General features: G+C 57.8%; 2 protein-coding genes and 1 long non-coding RNA gene across 5 annotated transcripts in view; all 3 read right to left on the reverse strand.

The window, feature by feature from the left end:
- GNG7 (G protein subunit gamma 7) overlaps window positions 1–17508 on the reverse strand; it is a 49834-nt gene extending 32326 nt beyond the window's left edge. The window contains exons 1-2 of one of the 3 annotated variants that reach the window (XR_010349904.1): window positions 17373–17507; window positions 1941–2006 (exon numbers count right to left, since the gene is read on the reverse strand). The gene's annotated coding sequence lies outside the window, so the exon portion shown is untranslated. Of the gene's footprint in view, window positions 1–1940; window positions 2007–17372 lie in introns of all 3 variants that reach the window. The other 2 variants (XM_064396233.1, XM_064396231.1) reach the window with 2 other exon arrangements.
- On the reverse strand, window positions 6149–12471 carry LOC135284828 (uncharacterized). The gene is made up of 2 exons (XR_010349950.1): window positions 11482–12471; window positions 6149–10633 (listed from the first exon to the last, which is right to left on the reverse strand). It is a non-coding gene; the product is annotated as an uncharacterized LOC135284828 (long non-coding RNA).
- Window positions 17509–20630: 3122 nt separating the features above from the next.
- Window positions 20631–24694, reverse strand: DIRAS1 (DIRAS family GTPase 1). Its single transcript, XM_064396743.1, has 2 exons — window positions 24532–24694; window positions 20631–22423 (listed from the first exon to the last, which is right to left on the reverse strand). The coding sequence occupies exon 2, from the start codon at window positions 22406–22408 to the stop codon at window positions 21812–21814; it is 597 nt and encodes a 198-aa protein (XP_064252813.1). The 5' UTR covers window positions 22409–22423; window positions 24532–24694; the 3' UTR covers window positions 20631–21811.

A 24694-nucleotide genomic window follows, 5' to 3' on the forward strand; every position in this document is an offset into this window, starting at 1 on the left:
ACCCCAAACCTCCCTGGGCAGCTCTTCCCAAGCTCTAACAACCCTTTCCAGGAGGAAATTCCTGCTGCTGTCCCACCTGGAGCTCCCTGGGGCTGTCCCCTCCTGTCCTGCTGTCCCCTGGGACCCTCCTGGCTGTCCCCTCCTCTTGGGGACTTGTGGACATTGGGAATGTCCCCCTGATCCTGCTTTTCTCCAGGCTGGGCCCTTCCCATCTCTCTCAGGAATTCTCCAGCCCCTTCAGGAATTCTCCAGCCCTTTCCCATCTCTCTCAGGAATTCTCCAGCCCCTTCCCAGCTCCTTCAGGAATTCCCAACTCTCTCAAGAATTCTCCAGCCCTTTTCCATCTCTCTCAGGAATTCCCATTTCCCTCAGGAATTCTCCAGCCCTTTCCCATCTCTCTCAGGAATTCTCCAGCCCTTTCCCAGCTCCTTCAGGAATTCCCATTTCCCTCAGGAATTCTCCAGCCCTTTTCCATCTCTCTCAGGAATTCTCCAGCCCCTTCCCAGTTCCTTCAGGAATTCCCAACTCTCTCAAGAATTCTCTAATCCCCTTTCTCATTTCCCTCAGGAATTCTCCAGCCCTTTCCCATCTCCCTCAGGAATTCTCCAGCCCTTTCCCCTCTCCCTCAGGAGTTCTCCAGCCCCTCCCTGGCCTGGCTCCACCCCTGGCTGTCTCTCTGGATGCTCAGCTCACTCCCAGCATTAAATCCCCTCCACAGGTTCAGTTCTGCCCCTCTGTGCTCCATAAACATCCCCAGATCCAGGTCCAGAGCCAGACTTGTCACATCCCTAAAAATATCCCCCTATAAATAGCAAATTCTCCAACAATAATGGGTAATTTGGGGGTGGCACCAGGGCAACCACCCCAAAACATCCAGGGCAGAGCTTCAAATCCTCCTCTCAGGTCCCTCCTGAGCACCTAAAACTGGAAAAATTAAATCCCCCCCTTCCACATTTTAAGAATTTGGGCACAAAGATTTGCTCTGAGCTGCAGCACGAGCATTTCCCACAAGAAATGATGAGAACAACCTCCTGAGTTTTCAACTTTTTGGTTTTTCCATGTTTTCCTCCTGGTTTGGATGGAATCTCTGACTCCCAGGGACCTCCTGGAGGACACCCCAAGTGCACAAATCAGGGACAGGCAAGAGACATTTTTGGGGTTTTTTTAGGGAAGTGAGGCAAGAGGAAGCGCTGCCAGGGATGGAGGGAAAGGAGCAGCGGTCACATGAGGATGTCCAGCCCCCAAAGCAGCTGCTAATGAGTGTCCCAGTTAATTACTCGGCTCCCTGCGATGAGGAGCTCGGGCTGGCAGCTCATCCACGGCTCCACTGCCAGGGACACAGTGCCCTCTCTTGGAGACTCCAAATCCAGCCTGAAGCCGGGACTGAGGACAAAAACCCGCTGGAATCTCCTAAAAAAAAATGATTTCTGCCCAAGAAACAACTCTGGCCTGGCTGGGTGTTCCTTGGAGGACCAGGGGACACCTCTGGACTGCTCCTGAGGCAGGTCAGTGACTCGTGACCTTGATTAACCTTTGGATCTCCTGATCAAAACCCAGATCTTTTTGAAAATTAAGAATTTTTAAGATGGAGAATATTGCAACACCTAAAGAGTGGTGATACCGTGGTGTCACAGAGGGGTTTGGGATGGAGGGGAGCTGAAGGATCAGCCAGCTCCAGGAGAAAGAGTGGAATTGTTTTATGAAGAACCATTCCAGCCAGAGGCACATCAGATCTCTGTGTGTGCCCAGTGCCACCTGGCACGGGTGACCAGGGACAGTGTGGCTGCCCCGTGCCAAGGCCAGGCTGGACAGGGCTTGGAGCACCCTGGGAAGGGACTGGAGGAGCTTTCGGATCCTTCCCACCCAAATTTCGGGTGGGAAATGCCCTGATTTGGGGCTCAGGAGGCGTTTGGGTGTCTGTGGGTGCTGCTGGCACCTACCTGGGCACGTGTCCCCAGCTCCTGTGGCACACAGGGCACTCGCTGCAGGGGGAAAGGACAAATCTCCTGAAATTAAAAAAAAAAAGAGAGGATTTTCAGCAATTGAAAGGATCCTGCAGGGAATTCCAGCTCCTCTCAACACCGGGTTTGAGCCCACCAGCTGAAGCACCTCACACCTTTTCCCCATCTCCATTTTCCCCTGGTTTTCCCTGTTTTCTCCCTGCTGGAATCCCAGCCCATTCCTGAACTATTTAAAGCCCCTCACACCTTTTCCCCATCTGTTTTTTCCCTGTGTTTTCCCTGTTTTCTCCCTTCTGGAATGCCAGGCCATCCCTGAACTATTTAAAGCCCCTCACACCTTTTCCCCATCTGTTTTTTCCCTGTGTTTTCCCTGTTTTCTCCCTGCCCCCTCAAACCGATTTCAATCCCCCCAGCCACACCAGGAGTGTCCTTTGGGGTGCTTTATTTACATTTCAATATGTTCAGGGCCTGCCTTTGAGATTTTTTTTTTGAGGGGGGATGAAATCCTAGAAGTCCTCACAGGAGAGGTTTAGTGAGGATGATGCAGGAGGCACTTGGGGTTCCTCCATGCTCATCCCTGGAATCTGGGGTAAAAACCCCAATTTCTGCCAGCTTGGAGCTGGCTTTGAACACAGGGATTCCAAAAGAGATGTTTTTGCTGGGGGGAAGCCTGGCAGCTCCCAGGCTGTGCAATTCCAGATGCGAGTCTGAAGATGGCTCCATGGGAATGAGGGATGTGATCTGTCCATGTCCATCCACCCATCCATCCCTGTGTCCATCCATCCATCAGTCCATCTGTCCGTCCATCCCTCCATCCAACCCCATCCATCATCCATCCATCATCTGTCCCTGGGTCCATCCATCATCCCTCCATCCATCCATCCATCCATCCATCCATCCATCCATCCATCCATCCATCCATAATCCATCCATCCTCCATCCCTGTGTCCATCCCTCCATCCACCATCCATCCGTCTATCCATCCTTGTGTCCGTCCATCCATCCATCCATCATCCCTCCATCCATCCATCTATCCCCCATCCATCCACAATCCATCCATCATCCATCCCTGTGTCCATCCATCCATCCATCCATCTATCAGTTCATCTGTCCGTCCATCCATCCTCCATCCCTCTGTCCATTCCTCTGTCCATCCCTCCATCCATCCAACTCCATCCATCATCCATCCATCCTTGTGTCCATCCCTCCATCCATCATCCTCTATCAATCCCTGTGTCCATCCATCCATCCATCCATCCTCCATCCATCCATCATCCATCCATCCATCCATCCCTGTGTCCATCCATCCATCCATCCTCCATCCATCCATCCATCCACCATCCATCCATCATCCATCCATCCATCCGTCCATCATCCATCCATCCATCCGTCCATCCATCCATCCATCCATCCATCCACCATTCATCATCCATCCATCCATCCACCATCCATCCATCCATCATCCATCCATGTCCATCCATCCATCCATCCATGTCCATCCCTCCATCCCTGTGTCCATCCATCCCTCATCCATCCCTCCATCCCCACCTCCCCAAGCACCAGGAGTGGAGAACCAACTCCCATTTCCCTCCAGCAGCCTCAGGGGGTTTGTCCCAGGAGAAGGAGTCAGCGCCATCCGTGACATTCCTGCAGAGAGGAGTTCCAACAAAACCAGGGAAAGAGCCTGAGCCACTCATGGGAGTGACAGACAAGGAGAGTGGCAGAGATTTGAGGGAAGAAAGGGAAGAGGAAGGCAGAGCTGCAGCATTTCATCTTCTGTTCCTCCCCACAACGAGCCAATTAAAAAGCCCACACACTAAATTAATTCCAGTTCCAGGGGAGCTGGAAATACAGAGCCACTATTTAGGTTAGGGAAAATTGCTGCATTCTGTTCCTTTGTCAGGTGGCAGAGAATGACATCTGCAAAAGGGAAAAAAAAAAGGAAAAAAAAGAGAGTTTGGGCCCCAGCACAGCAGGAGCAAAGAAAAGGAGGGAGTTCAGGAAGGGTGTGAGGATGTGAGGGGCCGGGGCACAGACCTGGGCAAAGCCCCCTGCTCTCCCCACAGCCCTCACTCCTCACCAGTTCCTGCTTTTGTTTGGAACAAGTGGCCAGGCCGTGGTGACAGAGCTCTGCTTCCCTAAAACCCTTCCCAGTGTTTAGTTTATCCCTCGGAAAACACCTCTGATAAAACCCAGCCCCACCAACGTCACCAGCCCAGGGTAAATATCCCAGCCAGCTCTGTGCTCCCTTCCTGCCCCTGCTGGGACTCTGGGGTTTAATTCCTCAGCAGACAAACCCCCAATTCACACTGGAATTTTAAGGGAATAAACCCCACAGGGAGCAGAGAATACAAATTATTATCCCAGCTTTTTTTCCAAGGATGAAAAAAGCCACCAGGGGAGCAGGGCTGGAGCTGCAGGAGGCCTCGGGCAGGGCCAGGCTCAGCCCTGCAGAGGGAAGTGCTCCCCGTGTAATCATTAACAGCAACCCCAGCCCGGGCAAAGCCGGGAGCAGCACCCGGAGCAGGGATGTCCTGGGAGCCAGGGATGTCCCAGGAGCCAGGGATGCCCTGGGAGCCAGGGATGTCCCAGGAGCCAGGGATGTCCCAGGAAGCTCGGGATGTTCCCCTGCTCCTGTGGCGGCTCTGCCCTGGGGACAGCAGTGATGGCAACTGGGGAAACTCAGAATTTGGGAACTGGGAAACTCATCCATTTGTTTGGGAACTGGGAAAACTCAGAATTTGGGAACTGGGGAACTCATCCATTTGTTTGGGAACTGGGAAAACTCAGAATTTGGGAACTGGGAAACTCATCCTCTGGGAACTGGGAAAACTCATCCTCTGGGAACTGGGGAAACATCCTCTGGGAACTGGGAAAACTCATCCTCTGGGAACTGGGAAAACTCATCCTCTGGGAACTGGGGAAATTCAGAATTTGGGAACTGGGGAAACTCATCCTCTGGGAACTGGGGAAATTCAGAATTTGGGAACTGGGGAAACTCATCCATTTGTTTGGGAACTGGGGAAACTCATCCATTTGTTTGGGAACTGGGGAAACTCATCCATTTGTTTGGGAACTGGGGAAACTCATCCTTTGGGAACTGGGAAACTCATCCTTTGGGAACTGGGGAAACTCATCCCTTTGTTTGGGAACTGGGAAAACTCATCCCTTTGTTTGGGAACTGGGAAAACTCATCCCTTTGTTTGGGAACTGGCCCAGCAGCAGGAGCTCCGTGCCAGGGGTGCCTCTGCAGAGCCCCACGGTGCCACCAGGACCCGCTGGGGACAAGGACAAAACCCCCAGGATGTGGCACAGGGAGGGGCAGAGCTGGCCCCACACACACAGAAATAATTCAGGAAAACCAGTTGGGATTACAGGAAACCCACTGGGAGTTCAGTGGAGCCTTTTCCTGCCTGGTCTGAGCTCCCAAACCTTGGGATTTACACCAAAACCCCTCAGGGCTGCCCTGACAGGATCATGGATGTGAGACTTGGAGAAAAATCCTGTTTAGGGTCACAGAACCTCAGCGTGGTTGGGGTTTGGGACCTCAAATCCCATCCCACCCCAAGGGCAGGGACACCTCCCACTATCCCAATTGTTCCAGCCTGGCTGTGGACACTCCCAGGGATCCAGGGGCAGCCACAGCTGCTCTGGGAATTCCATCCCATTCCCTCAGCGCCCTCACAGGGAGGAATTCCTTCCCAAAATCCCTCCTGGAGCTGGCAAAGCTGGAAAATCCCTGTCCCTCAGGATGGGCCAGCTCAGGAGCTTGGAGGGCAGCTCCTTCCAGCCCTGGAACACCGAGTGTGGGCCCCATCCCACAGGGCAGGAAACATCCCAGGATCCTGGCAGGAATGGGATTCCAGCTCCCCTCGTGTCACCCTCACCCCCAGCTCCACCAACAAACCTGCACAGAGCAAAAAGCCTCTGAATTCCACAAAATCCTGCTCCTAACGAGGTCCCTGTCAGGCAGGAAGGCAAACTGGGAGTATTTATAGGCCTGGATTAGAGCAGGATCTGCTGGGAATCCAGGGAATGGAGCAAATTCCCATTCCCAGAGAGGTGACAGATTTATGAGCTCTCACTTCCCAATCCAGCTTTGTTTTTTTTTTTTTTTTTCTTTTTTTTTTTTTTCCCAGCACATTTATACAGAGTTTCTGCAGCTTTATCCAGCTCTGCTCCTGGGATTCTTTCTCATTCCTGGGATTTTTTCTCCCTCTGGGCTGATGGGAAGGCACACAGGCATTAGGGACAGGGATTCATTAAATCCTGGAACTGCTCCTCCACTTCCCACTGAAGCATCAGCTCCACAACAACTGAAACCAGGATCATGGTGTTATCCTGGAAGGAATGGATGAGGAGCACTGCCAGCCCTCAGCATCCCTGATTTTATTTGGACAAAACCTGGCAAAAATGAGTTTTTCCTTGGATAATCCCACTGAAATTTGAGATCTGGGAAAACACAGATATAACAAATTTTACAAGTCCTGGAATTTACAACCACCCTGAGCACGGAGGAGAAAATATTCCTGCCTAGATAAAACCCAGAAGAACATTCAGGAAAATCTGGATGTGGACAAAAGCTGTTCCAATCTGTTCTAGAATGAAATGGAAGGTGGCCAGGCCCACCCAGCCATTCTGGTTTATTTTATCAGCAGCCCCAAAGGCCATCCATGGGCACCAGCACTTGGATCAGCTCGACACAATCAGTCCCAGCAGGAACCCAAACCCACAATTACAGCAGCCTGCACATGCAAAACTCCAGCCAGGGAGGCTTTGTTCATGCAGGGGACAGGAGTTTCGAGGATGAGACAAATAAATCAGGAGAAAATGGTTAAAAAATGGATTGGGGGAGTTTGGGGAAAAAAAGCAGCTGCACCAGAGGCTCTGTGGCTTCTGAAACTGCAGGAAAAATGGAGAATTTGTCCCTGGAATGGCTGGGGAGTGCTGGAATTGGGGGAAGCAGCGCAGCCCCCTGCCTTGGCTGTGAATCCATTTCCTACCCAGCTTTGTTCAGCCTCCCATAAAAACTTCCTGCCCCTCCACCGACCTTCCCCGAGTGCTTTTCCCGGCCCTGGAGCCATTCCCACCTTCCCCAGGCTGGCAAAACCTCCCTCTGAGAATCCCTCTGCAATCCCAGCGAGCTTTTTCCCAAATTTACCTCCAAACCACCAAACATTATCCAAACCACCTCTCCCAAAAGCAACTTGGGACACTCCCAAGTTTTCCAAACCGCTGGAAAACGTGGATCTGATTGATTTTTTTTTTTTTCCCCTCACCAGGGATGCACACAATGCTTCTCCTCTGGTGGCTGACAACCCCTCTTCTATTTCAGGAATGCTCATCCGCAGGTGGAATTGGATTTCTGTTCCCATGACTGACAACACAACTCCATCCTGGCCTATGGCAGCTGCTGCTATTTTCAGCAGCTCTGCCTCTCTCCAGTATTATTCCAAAGGTGAGAACTATTTCCAGAGAACACCAGAACAGCGTTTTTCACACCTTAACAGAAAAAAAAAAAAAAATTTGAAAAAAAAAAAATCACAGAATTTTGAAAGTTTTGCCACAGGGCAAAACTCTCCGCAGTAAAGAGGATTAATGAGCTCGTGGAGTGGCTGGGAGTGTTAAAATGGAATTAAAGTCCCTGTTGGAATGGGGAAAATGGTCTTGAGCTGGGCTGCCACAAAGATATTCCTCACCAGCAGGCAGGGAAATGCTGAATCCCTCTAGCCTGGCAATGCAGGAATGGGAATTGTCCCCAGGAACTGCCAGAAATCAAAATCCACAGCAAAATGGGATGGAACTCTGCGTGGGTTTCATAGGTATCCCTAAAAATGATGGATGAGGAGGGTGGAATTTGGGTTTACACCACAAACAGAGCTCACAAACAGGCTCTGCTCAATCCAGTGTGAGAGTGTGGAGCTCTGGAAAGGCTCAGATTCTCGGGGAGAAAAGCTGAGGGTGGGATAATGAGGCAGGGAATGTTAACCAGCTAATTAGCAATCAGAGAGAGAGAGAGAGGGAAGAGCTGGGATCAGGGACTGACCCGCTCTGGGTGCCTCATCCCAGCAGTGCCAAGGCGTGGGAATCCTGGCAGCTCCACTCCCACCCCCCTGCAATTCCCAAAAATCCCTTCCCAGCTCAGCCACTGCACCCAGAACCACCGGGATCAATTCCCTGGAGCCAGCCCCTCCTTGTCCCCCTGAAGCCACTGTCCCTGTGACTGACCCCTGGCAGCCACCCAGAGCCACCCAGAGCCGCTTCCAGGACCGTGCAATTCTGGATTTCCCTGTGGGTAATGCCAGCCTGCAGAGGGAAGGGGCTGCCTGGCACAGCTCAGCCTCAGAGCTCGGGGGCTGCAGTGCTGGGGAGGGAATGTGGATTGCAGCTGGATGGATTCACCCCCGTCCTGCTGGTGTAAATCCCCCCAAATCCAGGGATTTTGCTGCCTCTCCCAGACCTGTGTTTGCAGCTGAGGAGCACTGTCAGGAGTGGGATGGGCTGTGGAGTCCCCAAACTGGGACCTAAAGGAGGATTTCCACGGGAAAAGAGCTCTGGGATCAGCACTGTGCCCCATGCCCAGCCTGTCACCAGCCCAGAGCTCTGAGTGCCACCTCCAGGGACCCCAGGGACACCTCCAGGGACCCCTGGGACACCTCCAGGGACCCCTGGGACACCTCCAGGGACCCCAGGGACACCTCCAGGGACCCCAGGGACACCTCCAGGGACCCCTGGGACCCCAAACCTCCCTGGGCAGCTCTTCCCAAGCTCTAACAACCCTTTCCAGGAGGAAATTCCTGCTGCTGTCCCACCTGGAGCTCCCTGGGGCTGTCCCCTCCTGTCCTGCTGTCCCCTGGGACCCTCCTGGCTGTCCCCTCCTGTTGGGGACTTGTGGACATTGGGAATGTCCCCCTGATCCTGCTTTTCTCCAGGCTGGGCCCTTCCCATCTCTCTCAGGAATTCTCCAGCCCCTTCAGGAATTCTCCAGCCCCTTCCCAGCTCTCTCAGGAATTCTCCAGCCCTTTCCCAGCTCTCTCAGGAATTCTCCAGCCCCTTCAGGAATTCTCCAGCCCCTTCCCAGCTCTCAGGAATTCTCCAGCCCCTTCCCAGCCCCTTTTTTCCTTTTTTTAAGCTAAACCAGGAAAGAGGGGTTCACTCAGAGGAGCAGGGAGCGCTCAGCTCAGGGATGCTGGAGCACCAGGAGCCAGCTGAGCTCAGTGAAACAGGATCAACTTGGGAGAGATAAAGACATATCTGTGATCACGCTGCTGCCTGTGCCAGAATGTCTGCTGGGAATGTCTGGATCGTGGATTTGTTTCCCAAAAAAACCCCAGCGTGCTGCACAGCTCCAAGCTGATGGACAGACAGCCCTGGCCTGGAAAATCATGGAATGGTTTGGGTTGGAAAAGTCCATCCTGCTGTTCCCAACCTGGCCTGGGACAACTCCAGGCAACACCTGGCATTTGTAGGGAAAGCAGCACAGGGATTTAAATTAGAAGGAAAAGCACTGAAAGAAACCAGATCATCCTAAAAAACCCCCAAAGGATCAGGATCCCATACCCCAAACAATGGGAATGTCAAGGTTTAATTGGGATTAGTGCAATTAAACCTGCCTGACACCAGCAGAGTTCTGTGGATTCTCCCCCAGCTCTCATGGATTACAGCAAAAATGGTTCCAAATCTTCACCCAGGAGTGAGGAGCTCCTTGGAAACGCTGCCAGATCCTGTGGATCCCTGGAAATGCAGCACCTGGAGCTCCCTGCTCACTCACCTGGGTCCTGAACCACCCAGAACTGCTGAGACCCACCCAGGGAACAGAACTCCCAAGCTGGAAACACAACCAGCACTTCTCAGCCTTACCAAAAGGTCTTGCTTTAATAAATAAAAGAGTAAATCTAATAAAAAAGGAAATAAAGAGCCCCTCAGGCCTTGCTCTTGTCCCTGATAGAAAAGTTTGCTGAGATTCCCAATCTTTGTTTGGGAATTGCACCACAAGTGCTTGGAGGAGCAGCCAGGCCACGTCAGGATTTATGGAGCATAAACACCAAGCCTTGCCAGCAAGAAAAAAAAAAAAGAGAAGTAACTCAGAGTGGAGGAAATGAAAAAAAAAAAAACCACAAAAAACCTCCCAAAAGCAGCTCCAGAGAAATCCTCCTGCAGTTCCCGAGCTCGGGAGGAGCTCTGGAGGGGTTAAACCACACCAGAAATGTTTCAATCTTCTGCATTCTTCTAACAGCAGATGAGGCAGAAATGGACAAAATGCCTCCAGGGCTGATAAAAAAAACCCCTTTCCAAACTATTCTATAGATTTAAAAATAGATTTCTTTTTTATTTCCAGAGGGGACAAGTTGGGAATAAAACAAAGAAGGTTTTTGGGGGTGTTAGCAGAGTGTCCATCCCTGGTTGTCACCTGAGGGGATCTGGAAGTGCCAGGAGGGGAATCTCCTTCCTCTGGAACCATTTCCCTGCTCCCCCATTCCCATTAGGAGCGAGATTATTTTTCAGACAACTCTGTTTTCTCAAATATGAAAATAAAGCAGGAGCTGCTGAGCTTTCTGGGCTTTTGCAGCCTCTGAAAAGTCACTAAAAATCCACCTTTAAGTGGAAATTTGGGAAGGTTTTCAGCTGTACAGACCCAAGCCAGGCTGAAGTACTTGAAAACTCCTTCTTGTCTGTCAGGAGGGGGAAAAGCACAGGAGAAATGATGAAAAAGCACAACCCTTAACTAAATTTCCTGTTTTGTGTCTCGGCGTTAACAGCGTGCCCGAATTTCCTCCTTTTTTTTTTTTTTAATTTTTTTTTTTTGTCCTTAACGTCACAGCCAGTCCCTACCCACCCATTCCACAAAAACCTAACCCTGAACTGCTGGAGAGTCCAGCCCTGCTGGAAAGGGAACCAGAGCTCATTCCCAGGAAAAACCCAGCTCCTTACACCCCTTAAAACAAAGATCAATCCTCCCTCAGAGCCCCCACCAGCAAAAATTCACCAAATTAAACAAATTTATCCCCGTGACTGCTTTTGGTTGGGGTTTTTTAAATTAATTAGTGGCTGCTCAGGTATTTTTGAGGAGGAAAAAGGTATTTTGGACCAGGATTGTGCAAGACACAACGTTTCAGAAGCGTTTTTTGGGGGGAAGATTTAAACTCGAGAGCGTTTGCGAGCGAGTTTCACTTTCAGAAAGTCCAAATGTCCCCGAGGTTTGGGGCACAATGGCTCCTTTGTCCCTTTTTGGCACCAGCAAGCAGCAGCAGATGATAACAGGGGCCACCAAAAGCAAGGCCTGGGCTCTGCCAGTTCTCTGCATCCCTGCAATTTATTGTCAAGTACAAATTAAGTGGGTAAATCTCGGACTAATTAATATTTAAGACAAAGCTCTGTCTCCCAGCTTTGCTTGCTTTTCTTTCTTTTTGGCTGAATGTGACAGTGGGCAGGCAGGGAACTGGATTGGTGTTTTTAGTTCTGTTCCCTTCCCAGTTTGTGGAAAAGCCAGAGGAGAGGAGGATAAAGGAAAAAAAATCACCTGGCAAGAGGTGAGGAGGGCAGAGACAGCCTGAGCAGAGAGCTCGGAGATGCTGCACCGGGAAATCAGAATCCAGCTCTGCACAGGAGATTCCTGGGCTGAGCCACGCCAGGGATTCCAGGACACTGGAATCAGAGGTTTCACCACTCCAGGGATTCCAGGATATTGGATTAGAGATTTCCACCACTCCAGGGATTCCAGGATATTGGAATTAAAGGTTTCCACCACTCCAGGAATTCCAGGATATTGGAATCAGAGGTTTCACCACTTCAGTAAATTCAGGATATGGGAATTAGAGGTTTCCACCAATTCAGGAATTCCAGGATATTGGATTAGAGATTTCCACCACTTCAGGAATTCCAGATATTGGAATTAAAGGTTTCCACCACTCCAGGAATTCCAGGATATTGGAATCAGAGGTTTCACCACTTCAGTAAATTCAGAATATTGGAATTAAAGGTTTTCCCACTTCAGGGATTTCAGGATATTGGAATTAAAGGTTTCACCACTCCAGGAATTCCAGATATTGGAATTAGAGATTTCCACCACTTCAGGAATTCTAGGATATTGGATTAGAGATTTCCACCACTCCAGGGATTCCAGGATACTGGAATCAGAGGTTTCACCACTTCAGTAAATTCAGAATATTGGAATTAAAGGTTTTACCACTTCAGGGATTTCAGGATATTGGAATTAGAGGTTTTATCACTTCAGGGATTCCAGATATTGGAATTAGAGATTTCCACCACTTCAGGAATTCCAGATATTGGAATTAAAGGTTTCACCACTTCAGGGATTCCAGATATTGGAATTAGAGATTTCCACCAATTCAGGAATTCTAGGATATTGGAATCAGAGGTTTCACCACTTCAGGGATTCCAGGATATTGGAATGAGAGGTTTCCACCACTTCAGGAATTCCAGGATATTGGAATTAAAGGTTTCCACCACTTCAGTAAATTCAGGATATTGGAATTAAAGGTTTCACCACCTCAGGAATTCCAGATATTGGAATTAGAGATTTCCACCACTTCAGGAATTCCAGGATATTGGAATTAAAGGTTTCCACCACTTCAGGGATTCCAGATATTGGAATTAGAGATTTCCACCACTTCAGGAATTCTAGGATATTGGATTAGAGATTTCCACCACTCCAGGGATTCCAGGATACTGGAATCAGAGGTTTCACCACTTCAGTAAATTCAGAATATTGGAATTAAAGGTTTTACCACTTCAGGGATTTCAGGATATTGGAATTAGAGGTTTTATCACTTCAGGGATTCCAGATATTGGAATTAGAGATTTCCACCACTTCAGGAATTCCAGATATTGGAATTAAAGGTTTCACCACTTCAGGGATTCCAGATATTGGAATTAGAGATTTCCACCAATTCAGGAATTCTAGGATATTGGAATCAGAGGTTTCACCACTTCAGGGATTCCAGGATATTGGAATGAGAGGTTTCCACCACTTCAGGAATTCCAGGATATTGGAATTAAAGGTTTCCACCACTTCAGTAAATTCAGGATATTGGAATTAAAGGTTTCACCACTTCAGGAATTCCAGATATTGGAATTAGAGATTTCCACCACTTCAGGAATTCCAGGATATTGGAATTAAAGGTTTCCACCACTTCAGGGATTCCAGGATATTGGAATCAGAGGTTTCACCACCTCAGGAATTCCAGGATATTGGAGCAATCGGAGCTTTCCACCTCAAAGCTCAACCATGAGATCTTTACACCAAGGCCAGGTTGGAATTCTGGGGCTGGGAGCAGCCTGGGGTAGTGGGAGATGTCCCTGCCAAGGTCCCTCCAACCCAAACCCTTCCAGGATTTCTGCTGACCTCAACTCCTGTGATTTCTCACAAAAATGAGGAAAGCAACACTGGATCTACAACCTCAAGCAGGCCCCTCACTCATCTCCCACCAGCACAGACACATTCTGTATTCTAGAATCCCCTTTTTCCCCTCACTCTCTTTCTCCAGGCACAAGAATCCCCAAACAAACACAAAATTCCCTCTTGCTTTTCCAGGTTTTTGGGTCATTCACCCCCTTTTTCCCAGCCCTCTGCCAGCTCTGCTGCTCCCCACAACCTCTGGAAACTTCCAGAGCTGCACTGGGGGCTACAAATCCAACCAAACCACCCTGCACTTCCACCCTGAGCTCATTTTTAGGCCTGAAAAGACAAGAAAATGATTTTTTAAAGTGCCACCTCCTCCCCAGGGTGCCCCAAGAGCTCCCCCACCCCCTGGCCACTGGACAAGGGCACCTGGAGCCCTCAGGAAGCACAGAGCGTTCCCAGGGCGATTGTTCCAGAGCTGGAGCTCGTCCAGCCCAGCCCCAACGGGGCAGGGACAGCCAGGATCCCCCACCAGCCACCGGAGAGGGACACTGCCACACCAACCGGGACACTGCCACACCAACCGGGACACTGCCACCAGAGCAGGACACTGCCACACCAACCGGGACACTGCCACACCAACCGGGACACTGCCACCGGAGAGGGACACTGCCACACCAACCAGGACACTGCCACACCAACCAGGACACTGCCACCGGAGAGGGACACTGCCACACCAACCGGGACACTGCCACACCAACCGGGACACTGCCACACCAACCGGGACACTGCCACCGGAGAGGGACACTGCCACCAGAACGGGACACTGCCACTGGAGAGGGACACTGCCACCAGACCAGGACACTGCCACTGGAGAGGGACACTGCCACCAGACCGGGACACTGCCACCCAATCCAGAAACTGCCACCAGACCAGGACACTGCCACCACATCGGGACACTGCCACCAGAGCAGGACACTGCCACCGGAGCGGGACACTGCCACCAGAACGGGACACTGCCACCAGAACGGGAAACTGCCACCACATCGGGAAACTGCCACCGGAGCGGGACACTGCCACCGGAGCGGGACACTGCCACCGGAGCGGGACACTGCCACCGGAGCGGGACACTGCCACCGGAGCAGGACACTGCCACCACATCGGGAAACTGCCACCGGAGCGGGACACTGCCACCAGAGCAGGACACTGCCACCAGAACGGGACACTGCCACCGGAGCGGGACACTGCCACCGGAGAGGGACACTGCCACCGGAGAGGGACACTGCCACCGGAGAGGGACACTGCCACTGGAGAGGGACACTGCCACCGGAGAGGGACACTGCCACTGGAGAGGGACACTGCCACTGGAGAGGGACACTGCCACCGGAGAGGGACACTGCCACCGGAGAGGGACACTGCCACCGGAGAGGGACACTGCCACTGGAGAGGGACACTGCCACCGGAGAGGGACACTGCCACTGGAGAGGGACACTGCCACCGGAGCGGGACACTGCCACTGGAGAGGGACACTGCCACTGGAGAGGGACACTGCCACCGGAGCGGGACACTGCCACTGGAGAGGGACACTGCCACCAAATCAGCTTTTCCCAAGGGACAGTGTCCAGTTCCTTGGAGCCAGGGGCAGGGATGAGGAGCTGGGCTCCTCGTTAGGCTAACGAGCTGCAGGCACCGATGCTAAGGACGAGCAGGGACAAAGCTCGGTGTCCCCTGTCCCTGCTGCCCGAATTCCCTCCGGGGTGCTGAACACGGATGCAGCAGGAAAACAGGAACGGGCACCAAAACCGTGTCAGGCGTGGCAGCGCCCCCAGCAGCCACACAAAAGAGCCATTGCCATTCGTGTCACAGCCACAGATGGCAGGAGAAAAGCTCGGGGACAATCGGCTCCCTTTAACCCTACTGATCCTGATTTTTTTGGGGGTGTTTTTCGCATTTTTCGCCCCCCAAAAGAACGGGATAAATGGTGGTTACAGAGTCAGAAATTCCCATGAATTTGTTTTATGGGGTGGTTTTGGTTTTTGGGGGTGTTTTTCCCTTTTTTCCCCCCACAAAAGAACAGGATAAATGGTGGTACAAAGTCACAAATTCCCATTCTTTTGTTTCATGGGGTGGTTTTGGTTTTTGCAGGTGTTTTTTGCATTTTTTCCCCAAAAGAACTGGATAAATGGTGGCTACAAAGTCACAAATTCCCAATAATTTGTTTTATGGGGTGGTTTTGGGAGTGTTTTTCCCTTTTTTCCCCCCAAAAGAACAGGATAAATGGTGGTACAGAATCACAAATCCCCATGAATTTGTTTTATAGGGAGTTTTTGGTTTTTGGGGGTGTTTTTCCCCCCAAAAAGAATGGGATAAATGGTGGCTACAGAGTCACAAATCCCCATGAATTTGTTTTATAGGGAGTTTTTGTTTTTTGGGGGTGTTCTTCCCCCCAAAAGAATGGGATAAATGGTGGCTACAGAGTCACAAATCCCCATGAATTTATTTTGTGGCCACGGAGCTGAAGCCTGGAGGATCTGCTCACCTGCCTGTGAATGTCCCACACGCCAGGGACACAAAGACCTGTGGAACCTCCCGGGCATGGAGGCCTGAGCTCAGCCCTGAGAAGCTGAAGCAAACCAAGCAATCACCCAAAAGGCCTCAGGTTTCCTGGATTCACACTGAGCTGCTGACTCCTGTGGTCTGTCACACACCAATTTCCTCCTGGTGGGAATCACCCCCATGGGACACGCCAGGGCAGCGCCACGAGAGGCTCACAAAGCTGGAGGGTGCCAGTTTTCCCAAAAAAAACCCTTTTTTACCCACAACAACTTCCTCCAAGCAGCAGCAGAGGTGCCTCAGAGCACACACAGCCCCAGCCCAGCCCACTGGCTTTGCCTTAAGGCCACACCTGATGGCCAGAGGACGGAAGCAAAGCCCAGATTTGCACCCACAGCTCCAACCCTGCACTTCCCCAACTCCTGAAGGACGCCCAGCTTCCCATTCCACACCTCCAAGTGGAAGTGAGGAGCAGGAGACAGATTCCTCTCTCTCTCTCTCTCTCTGCCTTTGTCTGCGGCACCCACTTACCTCCTCTACACCTCAATAACACAAAACCCAGATCCTGCAGCCACCCCTCCTTTATGTAACCCACACAATTCCCCGCTGCCTCCCGAACCCTGCCGGGATCGGGCGGGAACGCCGGCGCTGTCCTGCCACACCGACCCACCCTCAACTCGCCGGCGGGAAACAAACAAGTAAATTATGGGCTCTGGGGTGTTCTGCCCAGCTCCCAGCCTCCTTTTTCACCCCCAAAACCGGGGCTGGATCACCATGAAGTCACCCAACTTCCCAAGCAGCTGGCGCTGAGCCGTGCCCCTCATGGATTCCGAGTGTCCCTTGTCACCACATCCATGCCAAGCTGCCCCTCACACCATCCCCACGCCACCCTCGGCTCCAGCCACCCCCCTCTGCCCCCATCCCCTCGAGCCCCTCACCCAAAAACCTGGAGACCTCCCAAAACCCCACCAGGGCCCCTTCCCGCGCCCCCCAAACGCCCCCACGTCATCTCCCCGCCCTCAGCCTTGTGCCAAAACCCCTCCCAGCGCCGCGACCCCCCTGGGGACCCTCCCAGGGTCCCTCATGCCAACCCCCCCCGCCCTGTGCCAGCCTCCAGCCCCCCCAGGACCCCCCAGGACCCCCCAAACCCGCACCCAGCCTCCCCCCGGAGCCGCCCGGGGCTCTCCCGTCCCGCCCCGCTCCCCCCGGTACCCCCAGGGTCCCCCACACCCCCAGCCCGCCCTGAGCCCCCCGAGCCCGGCCCGAGCCTCCCCCGCCCTCCCCGGCCCCGCCGCCCCCTTCCCACTCCCGGACCCCCCTCACCCCCGGGGCCCCCCGAGCCGCCCCGGCCCGGCCCCGCCGCCCCCCCGGGCGGAGAGGGGCCCCGGGCAGGGCCGCGCCGAGGCGGGGGCTCGGCCAAGCCGCGGCCTGAGGGGGCCGGGCGTCCCCCCCGCGCCGTCCCCGGCCGTCCCGCCCCGTTCCCGGCGGCTCCTCACCGGTACCGGCGGGAGCGGGCGCGGCGGGCGCGGAGCGGAGCCGCCGCCTCAGACACCGCGCGGCGCAACGCACCCTGCTGGCCCGCGGGCGGCGCCGGCCCCGCCCCGCGCGCCTGACGGACAGCGCCCGCGGCCAATGGGAGCACGAGAATCTCAGCGCGCGGGGGGAGGGCCGCCCGGGGGGCGGGGCCGGGAGCGGCCGCCAAGTTCGGTTGCGGCGGCGGCGGCGCGGAGGGAGGCCGGGGAGGGGGCGGGGCCGGCGGAGGAGCGGCGGGAGCAGGGACCAATCAGCGCGCGGGGCTGGAAACGGGGCGTGGTCTCATGAATATCTCATTAATATTAATAAGATGGGAGGGGGCACGTGGCGGCCGGGGCGCGAAGCACCGGGAGGGGACATCCCGGGACCCCCGGGGATCCCCCGGTGGGTGGCGGCCCTGGAGTCCTCGGGGTCTCCCCGGGACCCCCTCTGTGACCCCAATGCGGGGCTCGGGGTCCCCCAGTCCCCCCAACCCACCCCGGGCACAGCTCCCCCAGCCCCGGGATGCCTCCACCCACCTCGGCGAGCCGCCGCCCCGGGAACCGGGGGGAAAATCCGTGGGGATGAATCAGCGGCGGCCGGGGAGAGCGGAAATCGCGCCCTGAATCGGGGCTTCGATTCCCCCCCGGGGCTGCCCCAGGCGGGTCCCGGTGGTGCCAGGCCCCGGAGTCACCGTGCGGGGACACGGCCACGTCCCCGGGGCAGCCGCCATCGCTTCCCTGCGCGTCCCGGTCTGCGCTGGCCCGCACCAGTCCGCACCAGCCCGCACCAGTCGCAGCTGCGGTCCCAGCAGGGATTGAGGTGGGGAAATGCCGGGCCCGGGCTGTCCCCACCTCGGCTGTGCCCACCTCGGTGGCTCCGCTGCCGGGCACAGCCCTCGGTGGCTCCGGAATCGGGCTGGGAACTCGATAATCCTGTTAGTGGGAAGAAGGCTGATTTCCCCCTAATCCGGTTTGCTCCCGTATGTCCCGAGTCCTAATCCGCTTTTCCCGCAGATGGGCAGCCCCGGTGCCGCGGTGTCCCCCCGCTAGGCGACACAAGGGACAATATTCACACCGCGCCCGTGCCAGTGCGATGCCAGGAGCTGGTTCGGGTCCCAAAATCTGCATTTGCGAAATTGATGGCCGCGGGATGCAGCCAGGGCTGCCCGTGGCGGAGGCAGCGACGGGAACGGCTCATCCCAGGGCTCATCCCGCTAATTAACGCTCTGGAGCAGCTTTGATTAACGCCTGGACCCGGGGGAGGCTCGGGGCGCCCGGCGAGGATCCTCCCTCCCGGGGCTGCACGGATTTTGGGGGCTCAGGATGGGGTTTGGAGCTGATTTTTGGGGGCTCAGGATGGAGTTTGGGGGGGCTGCAGGGACCCAGCGCTTCCCGGAGGGAGCATCCTCCATCCCGGGCAGCATCCCGAGGGACACCCGGGGCTGCAGCAGGACCGGGGTGGGGGGAAGTGGGAGGGGACAGAGGTGGGGAGGGGGAGACCCGGGGACAGGGGAAGCGGAGATTTTCTGCCCCCGAGGCATTGTGGAGCCTCTGGGAGCGCTCTGAGTTTTGGTGTGGTGGTGCCCCCCGAACACCTGAGAGTCCTGAGGGGTCCCAGCAGGCGGGGAGTGGCACCAAGTGTCCCCATGCCCGCGTGTGCCTGTCCCCCTGTCCTGCCCTGGCACCCACAGAGGGCCCCGGATGCCCCCAGGCCACAGAAGGGACACGGGGACAGGAGCAGGTCCCACGGGCAGTGCCAGGGAGCTGTGACATCCCTGCGGAGCTGGACTGTCCCCACAGAGCTCGGGGCATCCCTATGGATCTGTGACCATCCCACAGAGCTGTGGCCGTTCCCACAAACCCATCACCATCCACATGGATCCACAACCACCCCTGATAAGATCCATCCCCATCCATCCACATGGATCCACGACCATCCAGCCCTATGGATCTGTGCCATCCCCATAAAGCCACGCTCATCTCCATGGATCCGTGCCCATCCCTGTGGATCCCTGCCCATTTCCGGATCCCTGCCCATCCCTGTGGGTCTCTGCCCATCCCTGTGGATCTCTGCCCATCCCTGTGGGTCTCTGCCCATCCCCACAGACTGCTGCCATCCCTGTGGATCCATGCCCATCCCTGTGGATCCCTGCCCATCCCCGGATCCCTGCCCATCCCCGGATCCCTGCCCATCCCCAAGGGTCCCTGCCCATCCCCACGGGTCCCTGCCCATCCTCACAGATCCCTGCCCATCCCCAAGGATCTGTGCCGTCCCCATGGATCCGCTCCATCCCCTCGGGTCCGCTCCATCCCCGGATCCCTGCCCATCCCCGTATCCCTGCCCATCCCCACGGATCCCTGCCCATCCCTGTGGATCCCTGCCCATCCCCGTATCCCTGCCCATCCCCACGGGTCCCTGCCCATCCCCCGGGCCGTGCCCTTGCCCGGTGCCCCGGTGCCCGCGGCAGCCCCGTTCCCCCCCGCTCCCCCCGCCCGCTCCCGGAGCCCACGCGGCTCCCGCGCCCGGGGAGCAGCGCTGGTTTCCATGGCAACGGGCGTGATGACGCACGCGCCGCGCTCCCGCCCCCCCCTCCCCCCCCTCCCCGCGGGCACGGGCGGGGACGGCGACACGCGGGCACGTCACACGTGTCACACACGTGTCGCACACGTGTGGCACGCGCGTCACGCGCGGGCGCGGCACGAGCAGGGCACGGGGCACGCGCGTGTCACATACGGAACACACGTCACACTCGTGTCACACACACACACATCTGTGCCCACTGTCACACTCGTGTCACACACAGAGGTGTGCACACATCACGTTTGTGTCACACACTGAGGTGTGACCGCTGTCACATTTGTACCACACACACACACACACACCTGTGCCCGCTGTCACATTTGTCACACACAAACCTGTGCACACATGTCACGTTTGTCACACACATACACCTGTGCACACATGTCACATTTGTGCCACACACACTCAAATGCCACATGCCACACGCGTACACGCACCACACGCGCCTCACACCCGCACACACGCGTGTCTGTGGCCGTCCCACGGAGCCGTGGCTGTCCCCAAGGGCGCGTGAACACGCACCACGTCACACTCACCACGTCACACTCACTACGTCACACGTGTCACACTCCCCACGTCACACGTGTCACTCTCACGGCGCCGCCCTTGCCGTGCCCCCCCCGCGGCCTCCCGCCCCGGCCGGGGGCGGCTCGGGGGACGCGGGAGCGTTTCTCGTCTCTTTATTGAAGGAAGACTATTTCTAGAATAAAGGCTACATCGTCACCTCGTCCCCTGGGCGCTCGGATCCTCGTGTAAAAAGCCGGGGGGGTGCGGGGGGCTCGGGGGGCCTGCCCGGGGACACCCCCTCGGGGACACCCCTCGGGGACAGCCCTCGGGGACACCCCGGCGGCGGCGGGGGAAGGAGCGGGGCCGGAGCGAGGGGACAAACCGCGAGGGGACGAGGGGCTGGTGACAGCGCGGGGACCCCGCTCCGGCCGGGGGGGGGACAAGCGGGGGCTGCGCCGGAGCTGGAGGGCGTCGGGGGTCCCGGGGGTGCGGGGCCAGGCCACCCCGCGGGGGCACTCCGAGCACGGGGTGGCACCGGCGGGGCGCGGCGGCAGCGCCCGGCCCGCGGCATCGCTGGGGAGGGGGCAGCGGGGGGGGGCGGGGGTCTCCCGCCGGAGCTCGCCAGGATTGTGCTGGGTCAGGGCCTCCCGCGGACCCGATGCTTTGTGCTTGGGCTGGCGGCTCCGGCTGCGGCACCGGCGCGGGGCTGGGGGGGGACATGGCACCACGATGGGCCTGGGGGGCGAGGGGACCACGGTGCCGGGCTGGGGGCTCGGGGGGCTGCGGTGGCAGAGGGGCCGGGGGGGCCGTGGCACCGGGACAGGGCTGGGGGTTTGGGGGGGGGGGGGTCATGGCACCAGGATGGGCAGGGGGGCTGGGGACAGCGGGCAGGGGGACACGGGCACCGCGCAGGGGCTGCCCCCGCCCCGGGGCTCTGCCCGCAGGAGCAGAGCACTATGGCGTGGGGACGGGGGCGCGACTGTCCCCAGAGGGCGACACCGCCATCCCCATGCGGCACCGTCCTTCCCTCCCGCGAGGACCGACGGGGGCCGGGCCCGGTGGCACCGGTTGTGCTGAGTGCGGGGGTGTGGTCCGGCTGTCCCGGCGGCGAGTCCCCGGTCCTGCCGTGCCCGGGGGTGGCCGCGTGTCCCTCACCTCGGCCCCGTCTTCACCCCCGGCCCCGGGCCGAGCGCTGGCGTCCCCGCACAGTCACAGTGATGGCACGCGGAGGACGAGGGGACGGTCCCGCTGCGGTGCCACTGCCACGTCCAGCCGCGGGGGGGAGGAGGGGGGTGGGGGTATCCGGAGGGGGGGCGCGGGCCAGTCCGGGGCTCTACATGATGCTGCACTTCCCCTTGATTTTGTCTGTCCTCTTCTGCTTGCTGGAGCGCTTCCCGTCGATGGTGAGGCTGACGTTCCTCCTCTTCTCCAGGTTCAGCAGCTCCTGGAAGAGCTCCTTGACGTTGTAGTTCATCTTGGCCGAGGTCTCCATGAAGGCGCACTTCCACTCCTTGGCCATGGCCTCCCCCTCCCTGCTCTCCACCTCGCGCTGCGTCTCGTCGCACTTGTTGCCCACCAGCATGATGGGGATGCTCTCCACGCTGCCCTTGATCTGCACGATCTGCTGGTAGATGGGCTTCAGCTCCTCCAGCGACTGCTTGCTGGTGACCGAGAAGACCAGGATGAAGGCATGGCCCTTGGAGATGGACAGGCGCTGCATGGCCGGGAACTGGTGGCTGCCGGTGGTGTCGGTGATCTGCAGGGTGCACACGCTCTTGTCGCAGCTGATCACCTGCCGGTAGGTGTCCTCGATGGTGGGGATGTAGGTGTCGCGGAAGGTCCCCTTGACGAAGCGCAGCACCAGCGAGCTCTTGCCCACGCCGCCGGCTCCGAACACCACCACGCGGTAATCGTTGCTCTGCTCCGGCATCTTGCCCCGCGCTCGCTGCGGGGGCACAGGGAGGCGTCACCCCCGCGCGGGCCCCCAAGATCAGCCCCGGCCGGGCGCTGGGCTCGCTGCCCTTGGGACGCCCTTGCCGGCCGGCGCGGGGTGCAGCGCCTCGGCTATTTTTACCGGCCGCCCGCCGTGGCCATATGGCCGAGCGTGGCCACCGGCACCGCAGCTGCTGCCAAGGCTGCCGGGGGGGGCTCGCTGGGCAGGGACCCCCCCGGCCCGCCCGGGCAGCGGGAGCAGCTCTGCAGGGCACTCGCTGACCCGGTGAGGTCACGGTGGCACCTGGAGCGCCCGGCTGGGCTCTCTGGTGAGGTACAGAGGTGCCCTTTCACACACAGGCCGTGCTGCTGGTGTCCTGTCACCCCTGTCACTCCCTGCCACCCTATCCCACGCCGTGCCATCCCTCTGTGCCATTCCCACCCCAGGGATGTGTTGGGGAGTGGAGAAAAGGAGCGTGGCACAGCTGTGGGCTGTGGGCGGTGGGCAGTGGGTCAGAGACCCCCCCAGCCACCCTCACACTGCCAAACCCACAGGGGACACGGGGACCCGGGCAATGTCCCCAGTGCCCCCCCAGTGATGCAGCACCGGGGTGTGAAAGGAGGTGGCACTAAGAGTCACCGGTGCTGAGCCCTGGGCTGGGCCCTGCTCCGGTTCCCCCGGTGCAGCGCAGGGCTGGCAGCACCAGCTCTGTCCCACGAGGGTCCCCAGGGCGTGTGGGACCCCCACAGAGCCTTGGGGACATTAATCCCAGCACGGGACAGGGTTTCCAAAGGTGCCCAGTGACAGGATGAGTGGGAAGGAGGGGAGGGAAGGGGGCCTGAGCACTGCTTTAGGACTGTCCCCAGTCAGCTGCACTCCTGGCACCCCAGTTCAGGAAGGGGACAGCAAAGTGCCCCAGACAGCCCCATACTGGTGGCTGCCCTGGGCACGGCAGCTCCTGCATCCCTGGGCATCTCCGGGGGAACCGACCCCTTCCCACGGCCACACCATCCCCCATCTGGGGCATCCAGACCCCGCAGAGCAACCCCAAACCCCCGGCACGTCCCCAGACCCAAAGGCAGGCGAGGCTGGCAGCTGGAGGAGCCCATCCCCGCGGGCTCGGGCAGCCAAGGAGCTCATCCCACCGTGGGCTCCTTGGATCCCGCCGTGCTGGGAGCGTCACCAGCGCCCGGGGGCTGGGGCTGCAGCGGGGGCCGGGGCTGAGCTGGCGCGTGGGAACGTCCAGCCTTGGCCGGGGCTGGCAATGGTCCCACGCTGTCCCACCGGTCCCATCCCGCCTGGCTCACCTGCCTGTCCCACCTGTCCCATCCCACTTGTTCCACCTGTCCATCCCACTTGTCCACGGCACAGCCGAAAGTGCCCCCGAACTCACAGCCCTGCCGTGGGGCACTGAGCTGAGGGGCTGGGCTGGACAGACCCTCACGGAACCGGGGGGCTCTTTGGGGTGACCCCATGGCCCAGCAGCACCCCAATCCCAACTGTCCCTGGTGCCCGAGGGGCTGGAGCATGGCCCCCCCTCTGCTCGTGGGCAGGGACCACCGGGCCTGATCCTGCCGGGGGGCTCTGCACCCCCCGGAACCCCCCAGCACCTCCCACTCGGGCCCCCAGCACTGGGGGTGACACTGGCGGGGACCTGGGGGTCAGGAGGGAGGGCAGGGCAGGGTGAGGGGGCAGGGCTGGGATGGGGAGCACAGGCTGAAGATGGAGGGGCAGGGAAGGGCAGGATGGAGGGATGAAGGGGCAGGAGAAGGGGCTGGATGGAGGTCGGAGGGGCAGAGGAAGAGCAGGGGGGACGAGCATCCCGCTCAGGATGGAGATGGAGAGGCGAGGGAAGAGCCGGACACCGACGGAGAGGCAGAAGGGGCCGGATGGAGGGGCACGATGGAGATGGAGGAGCGGGAGAAGGGGCGGGAGGGACGAGCATCCCGCTCAGGATGGAGATGGAGCGGCAGCGGGAGGGCACGGACAGATGGCGGGGCAGGGTCGCGGGTCCCCCCGCGCCGCTCCCCGCCCTCGCCGGCAGCACCCCCGGTCCCCGCGCCGGCCGCGCTCCCCCGGCCCCCGCCGCGCCGGTCGCATTGCGGTGCCCGCCGCCTCACCGTGTCCTGCCCGGGATCCGCCCTTGGCTGCGGGCGGCGCGGCGGCCTCAGCGCATGGCCCGGCCCGGGGCGGCCCCGGCGCGGCGGCTCCGCTCCGCCCGGCGCGGCTCGGTGCGGCGGGGCTCGGCGGGGCTGCGGCCGGTGCGGCGGGGCCGGCGCGGCT

Source organism: Passer domesticus, chromosome 21 (assembly GCF_036417665.1).
Source record: "Passer domesticus isolate bPasDom1 chromosome 21, bPasDom1.hap1, whole genome shotgun sequence".
NCBI lineage: Eukaryota > Metazoa > Chordata > Aves > Passeriformes > Passeridae > Passer > Passer domesticus.